The sequence below is a fragment of the Saccopteryx bilineata genome, chromosome 3 (genome assembly GCF_036850765.1).
Source record: "Saccopteryx bilineata isolate mSacBil1 chromosome 3, mSacBil1_pri_phased_curated, whole genome shotgun sequence".
NCBI classification, from domain to species: domain Eukaryota; kingdom Metazoa; phylum Chordata; class Mammalia; order Chiroptera; family Emballonuridae; genus Saccopteryx; species Saccopteryx bilineata.
In genome coordinates, this window is record NC_089492.1 from 201,777,743 (window position 1) to 201,800,125 (window position 22,383).

The following is a 22,383-nucleotide window of genomic DNA, read 5'->3' on the forward strand; positions in this document are numbered from 1 at the left end:
AACTGACCAATATTTCAATGGGAACTATGCTCCTCTCACTGACCACCAGTGAAAGAGGTGCCCTTCTGGAAGTGTGGCAGGGGCCAGATAAATGGCCTCAGGGGGCCGCATGCGGCCCGCGGGCCGTAGTTTGGGGACCCCTGTCTTAGACAGATGTAACAGAGGGAATCTGGTCATTTTTTAAAAATAAAACATCGTTCAGACTTAAATATAAATAAAACAAAAATAATATAAGTTATTTATTCTTTCTCTGCGGACCGGTACCAAATGGCCCACGGACCAGTACCGGTCTGCGGCCTCGGGGTTGGGGACCACTGATATACATGACTCCATGGTCGTTGGTTTGAGTCCAAAGGTCACTTGCTTGAGCCCAAGGTCGCTGGCTTGAGCAAAAGGTCACTGGCTCGGCTGGAGATCCCCACCTTCCCAGTCAAGGCACATATGAGAAAGCAATCAATGAACAACTAAGATGCCGCAACGAAAAACTAATGCTTCTCATCTTTCTCCCTTCCTGTCTGTCTGTCTCTATAAGAAAAAAAAAGAAAAATATCCAACTTTTATTGAAAACCTTTTCCATTCATTCATGACCTTAATCACTATTATACATAAGTACTATGTTAGGGGCAGGGAGATAAAATGGTAAAAAAGCATGTTTTTTATTACAAATTAGTGCAGAACTTGATAAACCTTTTCTAGAAAGGGCCACATAATAATATTACAGGCTTTGGGGGGCAATGTAATAATGGTCCATGTTGCCAACTACTTAGCTCTGTTGTCATAAGGCAAAAATAGTCACAAACAATAGGTAACAAATAAGCACATATATGTTCACATAAAACTTTACAAAAGAAGTGGTGTGTCAGATCTGGCCCATGGGTTCCAGTTTGCCAACATCTGCTCTAGTGGAAAAAAATTAACTAGCAATTTCAATACTTGTAGTAAATGCAGTGATAGTGGTAAGAAAAGGTTGTTATGGAACATGATCTAAGAGAATCAACATAGGCTTCTAGGAGGGAGCAACAATCTAACCGGTGCCTCAGTGTCTCAAATTCAGGAAATAAAAGTAGTTTTTATAATGTGCTGCTACCATTATAAAACAATTTAAAATCTCATTCTGAAAATGATTTGACTATGTAAGAACTGCTTCATTATATAGTAGTCTCTTCCAGTTGTTTATGAAAAATTATACCATAAAGCACATTTGAAAGCTTACCTTGGGTGACTGTTTTGAGAACAATTAAAGTTGATAAAAATCTCAATGGCAAACTGGAACTTCTAAAGAAAGTAGCAGTCTTCGGTTTATTCTCCACAGAATGCTCTAAAGAATTATCCTGAATTCCCTTAGTTACTACTCCTTTGAATATGTCTTCACCCAATCTCCTCAAAGTTGATGTCATAGTTGAATGCTGTTAAAAATATGGATTAACTTAGTGTACTTATTCATGTTCAGAAAATACAATTTTAAATACTATAATCAAACATATGAACTAAAGGCAAGTCAGTTTTTTGCTAATTAAAAAAAAATAAAATGGTGGCCCTGGCCGGTTGGCTCAGTGGTAGAGCGTCGGCCTGGCGTGCGGAGGTCCCGGGTTCGATTCCCGGCCAGGGCACATAGGAGAAGCACCCATCTGCTTCGCCACCCCTCCCCCTCTCCTTCCTCTTTGTCTCTCTCTTCCCCTCCCGCAACCAAGGCTCCACTGGAGCAAAGATGGCCCGGGCACTGGGGATGGCTTTGTGGCCTCTGCCTCAGGCGCTAGACTGGCTCTGGTTGCAACAGAGTGACCCCCCGGAGGGGCAGAGCATCGCCCCCTGGTGGGTGTGCCGGGTGGATCCCGGTCAGGCACATGCGGGAGTTTGTCTGACTGCCTCCCCGTTTCCAGCTTCAGAAAAATGCAAAAAAATAATAATAATAAATAAATAAATAAAATGGAGTTGAAAATATGCAAGACTGGAAAGCAATAATTTTATAAGCAACTTTAAAAAAATTATGACTATATATTTTCCTAAAAGAAATGGGCAGTCTACTAGAATTATTATTATTTTTTTTATTAATTTTTAGAGAGGAGAGAGAGAGGGAGCGAGAGAGAGAGAGAAGGGGGGAGGAGCTGGAAGCATCAACTCCCATATGTGCCTTGACCAGGCAAGCCCAGGGTTTCGAACTGGCGACCTCAGCATTTCCAGGTCGATGCTTTATCCACTGCGCCACCACAGGTCAGGCCATTCTACTAGAATTAGAAATATAGAAAGAGTAGGCTCTGGCCATTTGGCTCAGTGGTAGAGCATCGGCCTGGCGTGTGGAAGTCCCGGGTTCAATTCCTGACCAGGGCACACAGGAGAGGCACCCATCTGCTTCTCCATCCTTCCCCTCTCCTTTCTCTCTCTCTTCCTCTCCTGCAGCCAAGGCTCCACGGGAGCACAGTTGGCCCAGCCGCTGAGGACAGCTCCATGGCCTCTGCCTCAGGCGCTAGAATGGCTCTGGTTGCAGCCGAGCAGTGCCCCAGATGAGCCGAGCATCGCCCCCTGGTGGACATGCCAGGTGGATCCCAGTTGGGTGCATGCAGGGGTCTGTCTGCCACCCCCCACTTCTCATTTTGGAAAAATACAGAAAAAAAAATAGAGTAATTTTCTGAAAATAAAAACGGGCAAAATTCAGTCTCAAAACATTTAAGAACATAGGATCATGAGCTAGTTCTGGTTCAGAGAAATGAACTCCAGAGATGGGCTCTGTAGTCTCTTCATTGCTCTGCTGTTGCAGAGAAATGGCTAACAGGCATCTCTTACTGTGTTAGCTTATGAAGTACAGCTAAGGTCTCATTGCCTTATATAGCTCAGGATGACTGTAAATGTAGATTTTGATAACTTTTAAGAATTTCAGAAGAAAAAAATACTGGGTTAGAATCATGAACAATTCTCATGGCAAATAAACTAAAACAAGAAAATTGGCAAAACAGAAATAATGGCAAAACACTACCTCAAAGTAATACGGGCTCTTAAAGTATTCCATTCTACATGTTAAGAACCAAATAAAGGGAAACCATTTAAAACTGCTACAGATAAGAATGCTTACACTACACTTAGAAATAACTTAAAATTTTCTTTATTGTTACCCAATGCCTGACCAGGTGGTGGTGCAGGGGAAAAAACATCAGCCTGGGACACAGAGGACCCAGGTTCGAAACCCCGAGGTCGCTGGCTTGAGCACAGTCTCATTCGGCTTAAGCACAAGCTCACCAGCTTGAGTGTGGGGTTGCTGGCTTGAGTGTGGGGCCATAGACCTGACCCCAAAGTTGCTGGCTTGAGGTCAAAGGTGGCTGACTTGAGGGCAAGGGATCACTGGCTTGGCTGGAGTCCCCCAGTCAAGGGATATATGAGAAAGCAACCAATGAACAACTAAAGTGCCGCAACTATGAGTTGATGCTTCTAATCTCTCTCCCTTCCTGTCTACTTGTCCATGTCTGTCTCTCTCTCTCTCTCAAAAAGAAAAGAAAAAGACAACCTAAAGAATGAAAGAAGATATCTCCCAATGATACATCAGATAAGGGGTTAATATCCAAATTTATAAAGAACTCACAAAACTCAACAAAACAATCCAATTAAAAAATGGGCAAAGGACCTGAATAGATGTTCTCCAAAGAGGATACACATATGGCCAATAGACATCATGGTCAATGTCACTAATCATCAGATAAGTACAAATTATAACCATAGTATCACCTCACACCTGTCAGAATCGCTATCATCAATAAATCAACAATAAGTGCTAGCAAGGATGCGGAGAAAAGGGAACCCCTGTTTACTATTGTAGGAATACAAATTGTTGCAACCACTATAGAAAAAAAAGTATGGAAGTTCATCAAAAAAATAAAAAATGGAACTACCTTATGACCTAGTTATTCTACTTTTGGGAATATATTCATAAAAAAACCAAAATACTTATTCAAAAGAATATATGTACACGTGTTCATTACAGCGTTATTTACAATAGCCGAGATATGGAAGCAACCCAAGTATCCATCGATAGACGGATAGAAAATAAAGCTGTGGTACATATATACAAAGAAATTTTACTCAGCCACAGAAAAGAAAGAATATGACAGATGGATGGACCTACAGGGTATTATGCCGAGTGAAAAATATCAGACACAGAAAGACAAATACCACATGATTTCACTTATATGTGGTATCTAAAGAACAAAATAGAAACAGACTTATAGATACAAAGAACAGACTGATGAATTCCAGAGGGGAGGAGTGTTGGGGGGGTGGGTGAAAAAAGGTGATGCGATTAAGAAGTACTAATTGGTAGTTACGAAACAGCTAGAGGGATGTGTGGTACATAGTGAAATGAAATGTTATTCAGATCTGAAAAGAAATGAGCTATCAATACTTGAAAAGACATGAACAAATTCTAAATGCATATTGCTAAGTGAAAGAAACCAATTTGAAAAGTCTACATATTTCATGATTCCAACTATAGGACATTTGGTAAAAGAAAAAGCTATAAAAATGGTAAAATAAATAGTGACATCCAAATAAATAGTGAGGATCAAACCTTGTCAGGTGAAGGAGACAGGCAGGCAGAGCACAGAGAAATTTTGGAGCAAACTATTTTTTTTTTTTTGTATTTTTCTGAAGCTGGAAACAGGGAGAGACAGTCAGACAGACTTCCGCATGCGCCCGACTGGGATCCACCCGGCACGCCCACCAGGGGACGATGCTCTGCCCCTCCAGGGCATTGCTCTGTCGCGACCAGAGCCACTCTAGCGCCTGGGACAAAGGCCAAGGAGCCATCCCCAGCGCCTGGGCCATCTTTGCTCCAATGGAGCCTTGGCTGCGGGAGGGGAAGAGAGAGACAGAGAGGAAGGAGAGGGGGAGGGGTGGAGAAGCAGATGGGCGCTTCTCCTGTGTGCCCTGGCCGGGAATCGAACCCAGGACTTCTGCACGCCAGGCCGACGCTCTACCACTGAGCCAACCGGCCAGGGCCTGGAGCAAACTATTTTTAGTATCGAATCATTCTGTATAATACAAAAGTGATGGTCACATACCATCATATATTTGTCAAAACTCACAGGGTGTAAAACACCAAGAGTGAACCCTAATGTGAACTATGGACTTTGGATGACAATGATGTGTCAGCACAGGTTCACAGGTTGTAACGAATGTCCCACTTTAGTACTATGTTTTCAGTGGTCAAGGCTGTGTATGTATAGCAGCAGGCACATATGGGAAATCTGAGCTCAGTTTTGTTATGGACCTAAACCTGCTCTAACAAATGAAGTTTATATATTCTTTAAAAATGAGGAATCCTCATGGAGGTGGAACCATTCTGTTAATTGTATTTTTTTTTTTTTTTTTTTTTTTTTTTTGGTATTTCTCTGAAGCTGGAAACAGGGAGAGACAGTCAGACAGACTCCTCCTGCATGCGCCCGACCGGGATCCACCCGGCACGCCCACCAGGGGGTGATGCTCTGCCCCTCCCGGGCGTCGCTCTGCCGCGACCAGAGCCACTCTAGCGCCTGGGGCAGAGGCCAAGAAGCCATCCCCAGCGCCCGGGCCATCTTTGCTCCAATGGAGCCTCGGCTGTGGGAGGGGAAGAGAGAGACAGAGAGGAAGGAGAGGGGGAGGGGTGGAGAGGCAGATGGGCGCTTCTCCTGTGTGCCCTGGCCGGGAATCGAACCCGGGACTTCCGCACGCCAGGCTGACGCTCTACCACTGAGCAAACCGGCCAGGGCCTGTTAATTGTATTGATGGCAATATCATGGCTATGACACTACTAGTTCTACCGTCTGAGACACTGGGTAAAGAACACAAGGGATCTATTATTTTTTATAACTCTAGGTGAATATACAATTATCTCAAATAAAAAGCTAAAATTTTTTTAAGTGCAATTAGACAACTGTTAAAACTAAAGTAAAGCCCTGGCTGGTTAGCTCGGTCAGTTAGAAGAAGCGTCATCCCTAAATGACAAGGTTTGATCCTCAGTCAGGGCATACACGGGAAGCAACTAATGAATGTATGACTGAGTGAACAACAAATGAATGCTTCCTCCCCAAACATACAAATCTCCTTTGCTCTGTCTCTTTAAAAAAAAAAAAAGTTAAGTCCTAGCTGGATAGCTCAGTTGGTTGAAGTATCATCCCAGATTGTAGAATTTGTTAGTTTGATCCCTGGTCAGGGCACATAAAGGAGCAGCTCGATGTTCCTGTCTCTCTCTCCCTGCCTCTCTCTCAAAAATAAACAAACAAACAAAAACCACTAAAGTATAAGAAACTCATCAATAAATTAATAAATGAATGTTAAGAGTGGCAAGAACACTACTTTAAAAAAAAAAGAACACTACTTTTTACTAGAAAAGTAGATGCAGGATCACAGTACTCTCTATAATAGCACACAGAGTCGGATGCTGAATACATATTTGAAGACAAAAATCAATTATAAGTATCCGAAGGATAATAAGAATATTACAAAGTTTAATTCAACTTTGTAAGTCTAATCCTTGTTGTTAAAAGCAAGCATTCAGCAGCCTGTTTTCATAGCCATTACACAAACAGCAAAATCAAACACACTGTAGAAAGAAGACAGTGATATTGACATATCTGATGATTTATATACCAGATCTGATGATTTTTATTTATTAACAGATCTGATGATTTTTTAGTTAAGACTAATAAGTTAAAAATGATATTCTGTGTGTTCACACTGGCATAAATACTCAGGCAGAATATCTAGGCTATCACTTCAGAGAAGATAGTTTTCCTTAACCTTAATAATCACATTATTTAATCATCACACAACTCAATCACTGATGGTTAATGACCTAATCATCTGTATTGCACCAAGGGGGGTGTGCTTCCTAACTCCACAGGACTGAGATTAAACTACCTAACACAAACTGGTTCTCATTTTTTAACCAAAAGAAAGCTGTAACAGCAATTACCAATAGTAACTGAGAAAAAAATTTATAAACCTACTACAATTCACACAAATAATTATATATGCATGTCATAATCTGAACTAAATGACCCTTATATGAGTAGGCAACATACCATTCCTTTTATAAGATACTGGAATAATTTTTCTTCTTTAATTAGGTTATCCTAATATTCATAATCCCACTTAACTAGTTTGTATTTATTGGCATAAACACTAGGAATCATTAACTTCTATTACTTTCAGTATAATATAATAAAAAATCATGAGTTAAATAATGGGGGGATGACCATTGGTTTTAATAACTCATTATTTATACATTTCTGAAACTCAAAACACATTACATATTGAGAAATAAGATATATGAAAAAAGAAAGTAGAAAATAAAGCGAGAAGTCCTAAAATATACACAGAACACATGTAAAAAAATGTAAAAGAACAAGATCAAAAGAAATAACACCAAACAGAGTAGTAGTTGAAGACAGACTCCTATTAATAAATTACCAGGGCTCCAGCTTCTTGTTGCCGTAGAGACCAATAGATAAATTTTACAAATGGCTCATGAAGTCTGGCACTCACAAATGGCATCCACTGCAGCTGCTCTGTCATCACAGGCAAAAGCTAAAATAATGGAAAATAAAAATGCACAGTATTTTTAGATATCTGGAATCAATTACAATTTCCCAAAATTTATTTTTCCAAAAGAAATTTAGAAAAAGTATCCTCTAACAAAAAATCATCACTTTAAAACTACATGCAATACAATGTGGAAATATGTATTTGAAATTTTAAACAGTCATGTGCCACATAAAGCTATTTCAGGTAAGGACAGACCCCACATATGACGGTCCCATGAGAGTATTAACAGCTGAAAATCCCTATCACCTAGTGATGCTATAGCCATCCCAAGGCTACAGCACAGACTGCAGAAGAGATAGCTGTGGCTGAGATGCTGTTGTGGATGAGGGTAACTAAGGAGTTCCCACAGATGGTTCCTGAGGGAGGACTATTGAGGAGTGGTTGGGACCTGAACAGGAACTAGCTGAGGATGCAAGAGAATGAAAAACTGCAGGAGAAAACGCAGACCCCAGGAAAACTCGGTGAAGAGCTTAGCAGAAGCTTCTGCAGGCCTCAGCAAGCTCCTTCATACAAAAACATGAACCCTAACACCAAAAGGTTTTCACTAAAAGAGAAAAATTTTATCTACTTATAAGCAAATCTATGGTAAAAAAGAAACAGCCCCAGCAAACCAGCACAGATGTATTCCTGAAGAGAGTGCCCTCTCCTCACGAGGGGCCTCAGCAGGCCCTTCAGGAGCTTCTCCAGGACAGTGAGCACAGGAGATGAGCTCCATAGGTGTGTGTGTGTGTGTGTGTGTGTGTGTGTGTGTGTGTGTGTGTGTATGTATTTTTTAGCAAAAAAGTTTAAAAAGTAAAAAAATAAAATAAACTTTCCCCCTTTCTTTTCCAAGTGGAGGGAGGGGATGGAGGGGATAGACAGACTTTTTGTGTGGGCCCTGACCAGGATCCACCTGGCAACCCCCATCTGGGGCTGATGCTCTGCCCATCTGGGGCCATGCTCACAACCGAGTTATTTTTAGCACCTGAGGCGGAAGCTCCACAGAGCCATCCTCAGTGCCCAGGGCCACATGCTGGAATCAATGGAGCAATGGCTGCAGGAGGGGAAGAGAGAGAAGAAGAAAGAGAAAGAAGGGGGAGGGGACAAGGGAGAGAGGCAGATGGTCGCCTCTCCTGTGTACTCTGACCAGGAATCAAACCTGGGACATCTGCATGCAGGGCCAATGTTCTATCCACTGAGCAGGGCCTCAGATATTTTTTCAATTGTCATTTTTTAACACTTCTTAACAGATTCCACTTAGGGCTGTACTGAATTACTTTTTTCTCAACTTCATTGATAACATTCTACCTCTTTTTTGTCACACAGGAAAATCAGTCTTATAAGGCAATGGTTTTCAACCTTTTCAGACTTGGGGCCTGTTGAAAATAGGAGAATTATTTGGGGGACTACTAAGGCAGAAATGACCCTGAGCATAAGTGAATTCAACTAAGATCACTGGGTCCATAATATTCACACAACATCAGGATGGTTAACTCTTTTGCAAACCAGCATGAAATTTCTGAGAGACTAGTCCATGGACAGTGGTTGAAAAAGTTATAAGGTACACCATTTTTATCATCTACCTAAGTTACCACATCTAGTCCCCAATTATTTTTTCATTTTTGTATTTTAAAATATTAAATCAATCCTCAAATGATACTGAGTCACAAATGTAAAAATATATATACAACAAAATGCACGATGAGGAGGTATTAAAGGTAATTTGGGAAGAGATACTTGACAAAATTTGAGTCATACTAGTGACTAGTGTTTCAAACAATAATGCTGTTACAAAAGTTTCAAAAAAGGGGCTGCACTATTTTATAACCACAAATAGTACATATTCCTAAAAAATTCTTAATACATGCTTGTGTTGGCCAAAAGTATATTAAATAAATTAGTTATTTTGGTATTAATCTTTCTTAGTCATTTAAAAAACTCAAAAGCTTTAAGATTATTTTACCTTTACTAATATAGTAGTAGCCATAAATTGAAAATAATACTGGAGTTAAGGATCTAGGCTCAACAAAAATTGATAGCCCAGAATAAGTCAATAAATGACTTTATTTAAGGATGATAATCACAAAGAACAGATGGATAGCTGTCAGAGGGAAGGGGGAAGACAGGACAGGATCAAAGAAGGTGAAGGGATTAGCCAAAATCATGTATATATAACACATAGATACAGACAACAGGGCAGCAGTAGCCAGAGGGAAAGGGGGATGAGATGGGGGAGGAAAGAGACTTTGCATGGGCAGGGGCATGATGCAGTGTGTAAAAGGTAGTATACTAAGTGGGATACTTGAAACCATGTCAACACAATAATTAAAAATAAAAATGTTTTAAAAAGTGATAATCCCTGGCTGGGTTGCATTGGCCTGGTGCACTGAAGTTGCATGTCTGTCTGATCCCCAGTCAGGGCACATAGGAGAAGCAAGCAATGAGCGCACAACTAAATGTAACAACTAAGTGGAACAATAAGTTGATGTTTCTCTCTCTCTTCCCTCCTCTCTTCCTCTATCAAATCAATGGGGAAAAATGATAAAAAGACTCTTGTGATAAATGTGTACTAAACAGTCTCCTCTTATGCCATTAATCTGATATGAAAACAGAATATTACATGATTCATAAAAATTGTCAACTGTTAGCCTTATACCCTAGTATGTCCCTACCGCATTCAGTTCTAACAAATAAAATTTCTCCACAGAACTTTAATGCTGCAGCCCTTCCTAATTAGCAACTACTTCTAAAGTAAGGCTAGATATAGAATGGTTGATATAGGTGTTAAAAGACACAAAATTCTAAACAAAGGTGTATTTGTTTCCTATTGCTGCCATAACAAATTAGCACAATCTTACTGGTTTAAAGAATGTACTTTATTTTTTCACAGTTATATAGGTCAGAAATCCAACGTAAGTTTCAAGCAGCTAAAATCAAGGTATTAGCAGAGCTGTGCTCCTTTCTGGAAGTGGGGAGGGTCCACTGTTCTGTTCATTCAGGCTGCTAGCAACATGCATCCCTGTGGTTGTAGTGCTGAGATCCCCATGTCCTTGCTGGACGTCAGCAAAAAGCAGTTCCTAGCTTCCAGAGTGACCTGCATTTCTTAGCTCATGGCCCTTTCACTGCATCATCAAAGCCACGAGGATGCGTGAACTCTCTGACCTACTAACCTGCTCCTTCTGTCTGGTTTAAGGAACCCTGTGATTGCTGAACCCACACAGATAATCCAAGCTAATCTCTATTTGAAGGTCAGTTGATTAGCGACATTAATTAACTTCAGCCATGTAACAAAACATACCGAGAGGTTTCAGGGATTAAGCTATGAACATCTTGGGGATCAGTCATTATTCTGCCTGGTATAAAAGACATTTAGAAGAAACTTTTTAGGTAAAGATAAAAATTGAAAATAATTTTCTAATTTGAAACCCTGGCCTGTATATGATAATCATTAAATTGTTTCTGAAAATGTTAACCAAACAACTTTAAATTTTATTTTATTTATTCATTTTTAGAGAGGACAGAGAGAGGGAGAGAGAGACACAGAGAGAGAGGAGAGAGAGCTGGAAGGATCAACTCCCATATGTGCCTTGACCAGGCAAGCCCAGGGTTTCGAACTGGCGACCTCAGCATTTTCAGGTCGACGCTTTATCCACTGCGCCACCACAGGTCAGGCAAACCAAATAACTTTAGATGTATACCTTTAAGTTTTAATGTACATCTTGTGAAATATAACTGTCAATCTCTAATGACCATTTATACAACTAGAAATGAGGAGTACCAATATCCAAATTAATATCTGTAATTTAAACAAAATAGGCATTTCTCTTTGTTAATGAGAAGACACCTGAAAATAGACTTTTTAATCCCTCTAAAAAAGGCAAAATAAGTTATTTTAGTGGGAATGAATCCTAAAATGGTGTGTATCAGGAACTGTTCATATCACTGATTATTTGCCTAACTCGAATATACAATTATTTTTCCACTTTGGGGTAGATTTTTAATTTCTGGTCTCTATATTTAAAAACAAATTCCTATCACATTAAGAAAAATATAGCCTGACCAGGCAGTGGCGCAGTGGATAGAGTGTCGGACTGGGATGCAGAGGACCCAGGTTTGAGACCCCGAGTTTGCCAGCTTGAGCGCGGGCTCATCTGGCTTAAGCAAAAAGCTCACCAGCTTGGACCCAAGGTCGCTGGCTCAAGCAAGGGGTTACTCGGTCAAAGCACATATGAGAAAGCAATCAATGAACAGCTAAGGTGTCGCAATGAAAAACTGATGATTGATGCTTCTCATCTCTCTCCGTTCCTGTCTGTCCCTGTCTATCCCTCTCTCTGACTCTCTCTGTCCCTGTAAAAACAAAAAAAGAAAAAGAAAAATATAAGTATGAATTAATTATAATTAAGTCTGAAATGAATCTTTTTAGAACTATTGTTATGGTCAGTTTTCTACCAAAAATAGTTTCAATATTTTTTCTCTTATAAAATATATCATAGGCTTTCCTTTTTTTTTTTTTTTTTTCTTTTTTTTTTCTGAAGCTGGAAACAGGGAGAGACAGTCAGACAGACTCCCGCATGCGCCCGACCAGGATCCACCCGGCACGCCCACCAGGGGCGAGGCTCTGCCCACCAGGGGGCGATGCTCTGCCCATCCTGGGCGTCGCCATGTTGCGACCAGAGCCACTCTAGCGCCTGGGGCAGAGGCCACAGAGCCATCCCCAGCGCCCGGGCCATCTTTGCTCCAATGGAGCCTTGGCTGCGGGAGGGGGAGAGAGAGACAGAGAGGGAAAGCGCGGCGGAGGGGTGGAGAAGCAAATGGGCGCTTCTCCTGTGTGCCCTGGCCGGGAATCGAACCCGGGTCCTCCGCACGCTAGGCTGACGCTCTACCGCTGAGCCAACCGGCCAGGGTCATAGGCTTTCCTTTTTTTAATCTTCATATCTACTGAGTTATATTTTCAAATTTAAAAACCAACCTTTACACACTTCTCCTGAATATCGTTTCTCTGAGAAGCAAACTTGAGTGGCGGCTTTACATTGTCCATTCCAGAATCTTCACTTTTTAACTTGCTAAGGTGATAACGTGAAATCCACTCCATGAAGACAGTTAACAGTTCATAAGCTTGTGCATTGAGTGGTACCTATATGTAAAAAATCAAATAGTTTGGTTCACAACCTCATAAAACTCCAAAAGCGAGCTTTAAATTTGGTCAGTGATTATAAAATACAGTGGTTCCTCATCTATCACAGGGGTTAGGTTCCAGAACCCCTCAGCAACCTTGTATTTATTTTATTATTTATATATTTTTTACAGCTTTATAAACCCTCCTCACACTCTTATAAACCTTTTCCACACTCTTATAAACATGTCCTATGCTCTTAAACACTTTCTACACTCTTAAACCTATGTAATTTTAACAACATATAAAATTCTATATGGATCCTCACAAGTGAATATACTACAACTTGAATGATGAAGATGGTGATGAATTAGCTGTGCATACTGATGACGATGAAGGTGATGGCGATGAGATGAATGTACTGCATAGCCAAGAAGATTTAATATTCTTGTAATATGTTTTAATTAATATTTTTTATAGTTTTCCATTTTTTAGGCTAGAAAATGCTTATTTTACCACAAAAATAATTAAAATATATAAAAATACCCATATACCGCAAAATCCTGCGATATAGCAAAAAATCCGTGATACAAAATTAGATATATAAAATTTTAAAATCCGTAATACATTGAGACTGCAAAAAGTGAACCATGATATGGTGAGGGACAACTGTAATTTACTTAAAACACTTCACTAGCCCTGGCCAGTTGGCTCAGTGGTAGAGCGTCGGCCTGGCGTGTAGGAGTCCCAGGTTCGATTCCCGGCCAGGGCACACAGGAGAAGCGCCCATCTGCTTCTCCACCCCTCCCCCTCTCCTTCCTTTCTGTCTCTCTTGTCCCCTCCCACAGCCAAGGCTCCACTGGAGCTAAGTTTGCCCGGGCACTGAGGATGGCTCTGTGGCCTCTGCCTCAGGCGCTAGAATGGCTCTGATTGCGGCAGAGCGACGCCCCAGATGGGCAGAGCATCACCCCCTGGTGGACGTGCCGGGTGGATCCCGGTCAGGCGCATGTGGGAGTCTGTCTGACTGCCTCCCCGTTTCCAGCTTCGGAAAAATACAAAAAAAAAAAAACAACACCCCAAAAAAAGCACTTCACTAAAATATGTATTCAAAGAGCTCCAAATGAAAGAAATTCCAAATCATCTCCAATTAATATTAGAAACATGTTAAATGCTGGCTGAAAGAAGAACTCACTGTAAGTAAATAGAAAGTATCTGCACCTCATAACCAAAACTGAGAACTTTCACAAAAATTCTTTATCCAAGTTTGATAACATAGAGTAGTAAAAATGGCCTTAACTTGAGTGCATTAACCACCATAACTAAAAGATTTTAACAAACTAAAAGTTTCAAAAGCTAAATGATCTTGAAATCTGACCACTGACAACTAAAAAAACCTTTGGACATATCTAATGCCTGGCAGAAGGGAGGGGAGGGGAGGGGCAGGAACAGCCAATTGGAGCCAACCCTATTTGACGGGGTCAGGGCCAGAAGAAAAGGCCGACTTTGGGCTTCAACCTGTCAGAAAAGATGTGTGGGTTTGTGTTCCCACCCTCACTGTTGTCCTTAGACTCCAGCAGCACTATGGCCTGGGCCAACATGATGATATGGCTGTGGTTACTCCATTTTTACATGGCCTCTACTTCCTGTGGACAGAACTCCTTGACAGTCTGCTCCCCCTCGATGAAGTGCTTGAGGACCTGCTCTCACAATGTAGGTAGCCTGAGCTGAATAGTAGCAGGTAGACCACCAGGTAGTTCAAGGTCCTCTGGTCATTGAAGGAGGCCACCAGGTAGACTATTGAGATCTGTTTCTCAACCTGCTCAATCAGGTCTCAGAAAGTGTTATGGAAATCCTCAATTGTGAACTCATGAAGCCCTGGGGACACCAGGTCCTAAGCTATTGGCAGATACAGCCTTGAACCACTGTAATTCTTTACACCTACAAGTAGGAGAGTCCAAAAGCTCAAAAGAAGCAGTTCCCATTGGACCTAGTAGTTTCTAAAGAAGTCCTTGGTTTTCTGCTGATGGATGCCATCTTCAGCATACTCCATGTTGCAGGCCTGATGGCTCCAGCAGCTCTAAGACCAGAGGGTTCTGCACAGCAATCTTTTGATTGGCTTCATCACTGGCCAATAAACAGCTTTAGAGTTGCTGCACAACAGTAGCTCCTGCTTGCATTACTCAGGTTCCTCTGCCACCATCTTTAAACACCCCAAGTTACTTTATGAAAAGAACTAGAGAACTTATCAAGATATTAAAGCCCACAGTGAGGTATCACTACCCACCCACTGGAAAGGCCAAAATGAAAACAACTTAAAAACACCAACTGTTGGCAAAGTTGTGGAGCAACCAAAACAGCCATACATGTCCAGGAAAAGAATCAAGTGATACCACAACTTTGGAAAACTGTTCGGCAGTTTCACTTAAGTTAAATATATGTCTACTTTATGACCAGAAATTCCAGTCCTGGTAATATTTCCAAGAGAAATGAAAACATGTACAAAGACCCTTGCACACAAATATTGTTAGCATCTTTATAAATAACAAACAAAAACTAGAAAGTCTATCAACAAAGGATAAACTGTGACATATTTATACAATAGAGTATTACTGAGCAATAAAAGCAAAAAACTAGGCCCTGGCCGGTTGGCTCAGTGGTGGAGCGTCGGCCTGGCGTGCGGGGGACCCGGGTTCGATTCCCGGCCAGGGCACATAGGAGAAGCGCCCATTTGCTTCTCCACCCCCCCTCCTTCCTCTCTGTCTCTCTCTTCCCCTCCCGCAGCCAAGGCTCCATTGGAGCAAAGATGGCCCGGGCGCTGGGGATGGCTCCTTGGCCTCTGCCCCAGGTGCTAGAGTGGCTCTGGTCACAACAGAGCGATGCCCCGGAGGGGCAGAGCATCGCCCCCTGGTGGGCGTGCTGGGTGGATCCCAGTCAGGCGCATGCGGGAGTCTGTCTGACTGTCTCTCCCCGTTTCCAGCTTCAGAAAAATACAAAACAAACAAACAAACAAAAAAAAAAAAGCAAAAAACTACAGACACACACACAACTATGATGAATACAAAAAGCCTTACATAAATGAGTAAATACAATTCCACTGACTGAAGTTCTAAAATAGGCAAAATTAATTTATGGTAACAAATCAGAGCAACAACTACTTTCTGTAAGGCATAACTGGAAAGGGGTATGAGGGGACTTTTAGGGTAATAGAAATGTTCTATATCTAGTTGCAGATTACATGAGTGTAGGCATTTGTCAAAACTGATCAATTGTACACTTAAGAATCTGTGCACTGTTACTGTAATTTGTACCTCAAAATGAAAAGAAATAAAATAAATGAAGCCCATTCAAGGTATAGATTGCATTTTTGATAGAAAAGTAACAAGAAGCTATGGTATTTCAAAACACAATGAGTAATAAAGCTGTTCAGTTTAAATTCCTGTGATGTGTTAGTGTTACTGTATCTGAAACTCTGCTGAAATATTGCTTTCGCAAATAACAGCATACTTGAAATATTAAAGAGATATTTCTCCATAAAGGAATTATTATGGTTAACTACTTTCATACAAAAACAATGTTTGCTAAATGAAATAAAAAGATTGAAGAACAAAAAAAAGTATTTCCTGGCATCCTTGTGAAGAAAATTCCAATAATATCATACCTTTGATGTTTTTGAAACTGGTACTTTCTCTTGTTTTAAACTTTTCACTTCGTGAGCAGCTTGGAAATTTCCTTTCACTCTCTGGATTGCCATGAACTCGTACTTCCTCTGCAACAGCACATATCCATGAATGAAAGAACAATTCCATCAAAAGTGAGAAAATCCAAAGTCAATCATTTTAAAAGTCACTTGTGTCAAGAGAAGAACAAGCAACTTACCTGTAAATTATCTAAACGAGCTTGAACTCTTTTAGCCTGAATTTCCATCTTCCTGTTTTCTTCACTCACTTCATTTAACTAAAGTAGGAAAATGTTAGATATTTCAATATAACTCTTGAACTGATTTCATACTAAAGGTTTTCCGAATAATCTATCTTCTTTGCTCTGCACAACCAAGCAATGTAACAAAGCATAGGTAGCATTCATGGCTAAAGAACACAGCTCAAAATACCAGTTGCCCCCAAAATGTTAATCATATCTAAGTCTACTTCATTCTGTGAAAAATTTGCAAGTCTTCCAACATCATACAAATATACATTTTAATGGGAAATGTCTTTTAATTGAAATATAATTATGTACAGAGAAGTGTACAAATAATTAAGTATGCACTGTAATGGATTATTGAGATTATATTAAATATATATTAATTTGAGAAAAACTTATCTATAATATTTAGTCTTTTCATTCATGAACATAATAGCACCTTCAATTTATTTCTTTATTTTCTTTTAATAATGCTTTGTATTTCTAGTATACATGTGTTACACATCTTTTTTTTAGATTTATTTCTAGATAGGTTTGTTGATGTTATTAACCTATGATATCTTTCAATAAATAACATTTACTATTTGATTGTTAGTATATAAAAGTACACTTGAGTTCTGTATATTGAACTTATATCCAAAGGTTCTCCTAAATTTACTTAATTCTAATAACTTGTCTGTATACTCATTTGGATACCTATGTACATAGCTACATAATCATGTCATCTCTGATTTCTTCCATTCTAGTCCTTCCTTTCCATTTTTCCCACATATTTCATTGACTAGGGCTTTCAGTATAATGTTCAACAGAAATAGTTTCAGTAAGCACATTTATTCTATTATGATCTCAGAGGGAAAAGATTTTAGTAACTTGCATTAAGTATAAATTTATTGTTGGATTTTCTTAGATACATTATCAGAGTTAATATCTATTACTAGTAATTATGAGTTGGTAGTATATTTTATATCAATAGAAACTATGACTTTTCTCCTTTTATGAGATAATGCATTAATTTTGAAATGATAAACCACCCTCATATTCCTGAGTAAACCTACTTAGTTGTATTATTCTTTAATCTTTTTCTGAATTCAATTTGCTAATATTTTATTTTTTCTTCTTTTCTAAGTGAGAGGAGGGGAGACAGACACCCGCATGTACCCAACTAGGATCCACCCAGCAAGCCCCATCTGGGGCTGATGCTCTGCCCATCTGGGGCTATGCTCACAACCAAGTTATTTTTAGTGTCTGAGGTGAAGGCTCCACAGAGCCATCCTCAGTGCTCGGGGCTAATGCACTTGAACCAACTGAGCCCTGACTGTGTGAGAGGAAGAGAGAGAAGGAGCAAAAAAGGGAGAAAGAGAGAGAAGGGGGAGGAGTGAAGAAGCAGATAGTTGCCTCTCCTGTGTACCCTGACTGGGAATTGAACTGTCAACCTCTGCACTTTAGGATGATGCTCTAACCAACTGAGCCATATAGCCAGAGGTTTTTTGCTTGTTTTTTAAATCTAGTACTTGTTTTTATATTTTAAAAAATTTCAACTTGCCAAACTTCTCGGCTGCTTGCCAGAAAAGATGATGAGAAACCAAAAACTTAAGAGTATTTTATATTTGCCTGGCCAGTGGTGGCACAGTAGACAGCCTGTCAATCGGGGATGCTGAGGTACCAGGAGTGAAACCTTGGGGCTGCTGGCTTAAGTACAGGCTCACCAGGCTTGAGTGCGGGGTCACCAGCTTGAGCACGGGATCATCGACATGATCCCATGGTCACCGGCTTGAGCCCAAAGGCACCGGCTTGAGCCCAAAGGTTACTGGCTTGAAGCCCAAGGTTGGTGGCTTAAGCAATGGATCACTGGATCAGCTGGAGTCCCCTTGGGTCAAGCATTTATAAGAAGCAATCAATGAACAACTAAGGTACCTCAACTACAAGCTGATGCTACTCCTCTCCCTTCCTGTCTCTCTCACTAAGAAAAAAAAAAAGAATATTTTATATTTGGAAGTATTTCATAATAAAGCTACCATACAAAGTTAGTCAAAAATTCCCAGCCAGAAGATGTTCTAGACTTACTTATAATTTGTTAAATGTAAGCCATATAGTTCTAAGAATGTCTGATTATCTAATAGATACTAAAATGGGCCTCACCTGTTTTTTTAAGTTATCATTCAGTTCTTTCAATGCATCAAAAGAAGACTTAAGCCTCCTGCTTTCTCTGTTTCTTTCCTTAAGAACTTCGGTTAAGTGCGCAACTTCTGCATCATGTTGCTAAGAAGGAAAAAATCTTATCTATTTTAATTAGGTAAGGATTCCTTGTCATTAATGGCACTGGACATAAATAAAAAGTTAGAGCTCCTTGACTAAAAAAGACTTTAATCAGCATATTTAAGCATGTAAGACTAATATTGCAAAGAATTTATGAAAACTATATAATCAAAGTACCAACCAAGCATTAAAAGCACTTGTGACATCAATTAAAACATGTTATACAAATTAAGCAGCGACAAAACTTCTCAGAAAAAGCCATCACAGAAATTCAATGAAATAATTTCTATTAGACATCACAGAATGACTTCAGATTCTTTTCAAGAGACTGGTTATTCATAGCTTTACATATTAAAATTTAAAGTTTAAGTTACCCTTAAGGAGTAGAGAAAATACTCCATAGATAGAACAAAATAACTTCTGTTCTCATAAAGTAGCTAAAATTGTTTTACATCTTTAACATTCATAATAAAATTTCTCTGATCCCCAAACTATTTGACCCTTCTTAATCAGTTGTATAAATGATACATCTAATAAGGGGTTAATATCCAAAATTTATATAAAAACTTTTAAAACTCAACACCAAAAAAGAATCCAATTAAAAAATGGGCAGAGGCCCTGGCCAATTGGCTCAGCAGTAGGGTATTGGCCCAGCATGTGGAAGTCCTGGGTTCAATTCCCAGTCAGGGCACACAGGAGAAGCCTTCATCTGCTTTTCCACCCTTCCCCCTCTCCTTTCTCTCTGTCTCTCTCTTCCGCTCCTGCAGCCACGGCTCCATTAGAGCAAAGTTGGCTCGAGAGCTGAGGATGGCTCCATGGCCTCCACTTCAGGTGCTAGAATGGCTCCAGTTGCAACGGAGCAACACCCTGGATGGGCAGAGCATCGCCCCCTGGTGGGCATGCTGGGTGGATCCCGGTCGGGCGCCTGTGGGAGTATGTCAGCCTCCCCCTCCCGCCCACACTTCTCACTTTGGAAAAAAAAAAAAAAATTTTTTTTTAAAGTGGGCAGAGGACCTGAATAGACACTTCTCTAAAAGGAACATACAGATGGCCAACAGACATATAAAAAGATACTCAATGTTACTAATCATCTAAGAAATACTAATTAAACCACAGAGATATCACCTCACACCTGTCAAAATAACTATCATCAATAAATACATCTACAAACAAGTGTTTGCAAGGATGTGGAGAAAAGGGAACCCTTGTGCACTGTTGGTGGGAATGCAGATTAGTGCAGCCACTGTGGAAAAGTGTGGAATTACCTCAAAAAACTAAAAATGGAACTGCCATCTAACCTAGAGATTCCACTTTGGGTATTTTTCCAAAGGATACCCAAACACTGATTTTTTTGTGTGTACTTTTCTGGAGAAGCAGTGAGGCAGGCAGGCAGACTCCCACATGTGCCCGACCAGGATCCACCCGGCATGTCCACCAGGGGGCAATGCTCTGCTCTTCTGGGCCATTGCTCCATTGCAACTGGAGCCACTCTAGCCCCTGAGGTGGAGGCCATGGAGCTGTCCTCAGCGCCCAGGACAACTTTGCTCCAATGGAGCCTTGGCTGCATGTTGGGGACCGAAAAGCCAACAGGGTTTTTGCAGTTTAGATTTTTGGGGACAGAGGAGCAGGGAACTGGCTGTAAGCTGACATTATGCCCAACCCCCACTTCACTTGTTCTGTGAAGTTACTAAAGGCTGTTAAGCTGTGGTGCTGGATTGTTTATACCAGGGGTCGGGAACCTTTTTGACTGGAGAGCCATGAACGCCACATATTTTAAAATGTAATTCTGTGAGAGCCATACAACGACCCATGGACGTTACGCATTATCCAATAAAAATTTGGTGTTGTCCCAGAAGACAGCTGTGATTGGCTCCAGCTACCCGCAACCATGAACATGAGCAGTAATAAATGAATGGATTATAATACATGAGAATATTTTATATTTTTAACGTTTTTATATTTTTTATTAAATATTTGTCTGCGAGCCAGATGCAGCGAACAAAAGAGCCACATCTGGTTCGTGAGCCATAGGTTCCCAACCCCTGGTTTATACTCATCCTACCCCCCATGTCCCCTGAAAAGACTGGAGGCAAATTTCTTCTATCCTTTGTTTTGTGTAAAATTAATATGTTATGTATGGTGGGGGTTTTCTGTACTTGGTAAAATTCTTGAGTTGCCTTGGAAACGTGATCAGAGATCTCTGATTTGCTAATGACCTCATTTTTCCCTATAAATAAAGGAAGAAACAGGCATGGAGCACACTCTGTTCTTGCTAGCAGCTTTGCAGAGCCCTCCTGAACAAATCCCTTTATTTCTTTAAGCGTATTTTCTTAATTTCGCGCCATTCCCACTCAGGACCTGGAATTACTAGAGCCATGCTGGTTCGCAACAGCTGTGGGAGGGAAAGAGAGACATTAGAGAGAAGGAAAAAAGGGAAGGATGAAGAAGCAGATGGGCACTTCTCCTGTGTGCCCTGGCCAGGAATTAAACCTGGGACTTCCACACACCAGGCCGATGCTCTACCACTGAGCCAACCGGCCATGGCCCCCAAACACTAATTTAGAAGAATATATGCACCCTTATGCTCACCACAGCATTTTTTACAATAGGCAAGATTTGGAAGCAATGCAAGTGCCCATCAGTAGATGAGTGGATAAAAAGCTGTGATACATTTACACAATGGAATACTCCTCAGCCATAAAAATAGAAAGAAATTTTACCTTTTGTGACAGCATGGATAGACCTAGAGATAATTATGCTAAGTGAAATAAGCCAGGCAAGAAAAGACAAATATCATATAATCTCACTTATATGTGGATGATAAAGAACAAAATAAACCAACAAAACTCTAACATACTAAGACACAGAGAACAAACAGACTAATTGCTGCCTTCATGGGGAGCGCAATTGGGGCACTAGATGACAAAGGGGAAGGATTAAGAAGTACACCACAGGGCCTGACCAGGCGGTGGCGCAGTGGATAGAGCACCGGACTGGGATGTGGAGGATTCAGGTTTGAAACCCCGAGGCTGCCAGCTTGAATGCAGGCTCATCTGGTTTGAGCAAGGCCCAACAGCTTGGACCCAAGGTCGCTGGCTTTAGCCCAAGCACTGGCTCGCGCAAGGGGTCACTTGGTCTGCTGTAGCCCCCTGGTCAAGGCACATATGAGAAAGCAATCAATGAGAAACTAAGGAGCCACAATGAAGAATTGATGCTTCTCATCTCTTTCCCTTCCGGTCTGTCTGTCCCTAACTGTCCTTCTCTCTGTCTCTCTCTCTGTCACTGTCACACACACACACAAAAAAGAAGTGCAGCACAGGGACACGGTCAATAATAGTGTAATAGCTCCATATGGGGCCAGCTGGGCACTGGAACTATCAAGAGGAAAACTTTGTAAAGTATATGATTCCCTAACCACTATGCTGCACAACTAAAATGAATACAAAATAACACTGAATGTAAACTATAATTAAAAAATAAAATTAAAAAATACATTTACTTTAAAATCAGGTTAATATTCTCATTTCTAAAGTTTCACACATCCA

The 22,383-nt window shown here is 40.6% G+C and overlaps 1 protein-coding gene and 1 pseudogene across 8 annotated transcripts in view; both read right to left on the minus strand.

The window, feature by feature from the left end:
- The window catches only part of CCDC138 (coiled-coil domain containing 138), a 66,196-nt gene that overhangs the window by 18,364 nt on the left and 25,449 nt on the right, over window positions 1-22,383 (minus strand). For 7 of the 8 annotated variants that reach the window (XM_066268550.1, XM_066268549.1, XM_066268552.1 and 4 more), the window contains 6 exons: window positions 18,722-18,841; window positions 16,538-16,615; window positions 16,320-16,427; window positions 12,518-12,682; window positions 7,435-7,551; window positions 1,214-1,406 (listed from right to left, as the gene is read on the minus strand). In XM_066268550.1, the coding sequence (XP_066124647.1) occupies window positions 1,214-1,406; window positions 7,435-7,551; window positions 12,518-12,682; window positions 16,320-16,427; window positions 16,538-16,615; window positions 18,722-18,841 (781 nt within the window). The remainder of the gene's footprint in view (window positions 1-1,213; window positions 1,407-7,434; window positions 7,552-12,517; window positions 12,683-16,319; window positions 16,428-16,537; window positions 16,616-18,721; window positions 18,842-22,383) is intronic. The other variant, XM_066268557.1, reaches the window with a different exon arrangement.
- LOC136328701 (ubiquitin thioesterase OTUB1 pseudogene) lies at window positions 14,140-14,861 on the minus strand (annotated as a pseudogene).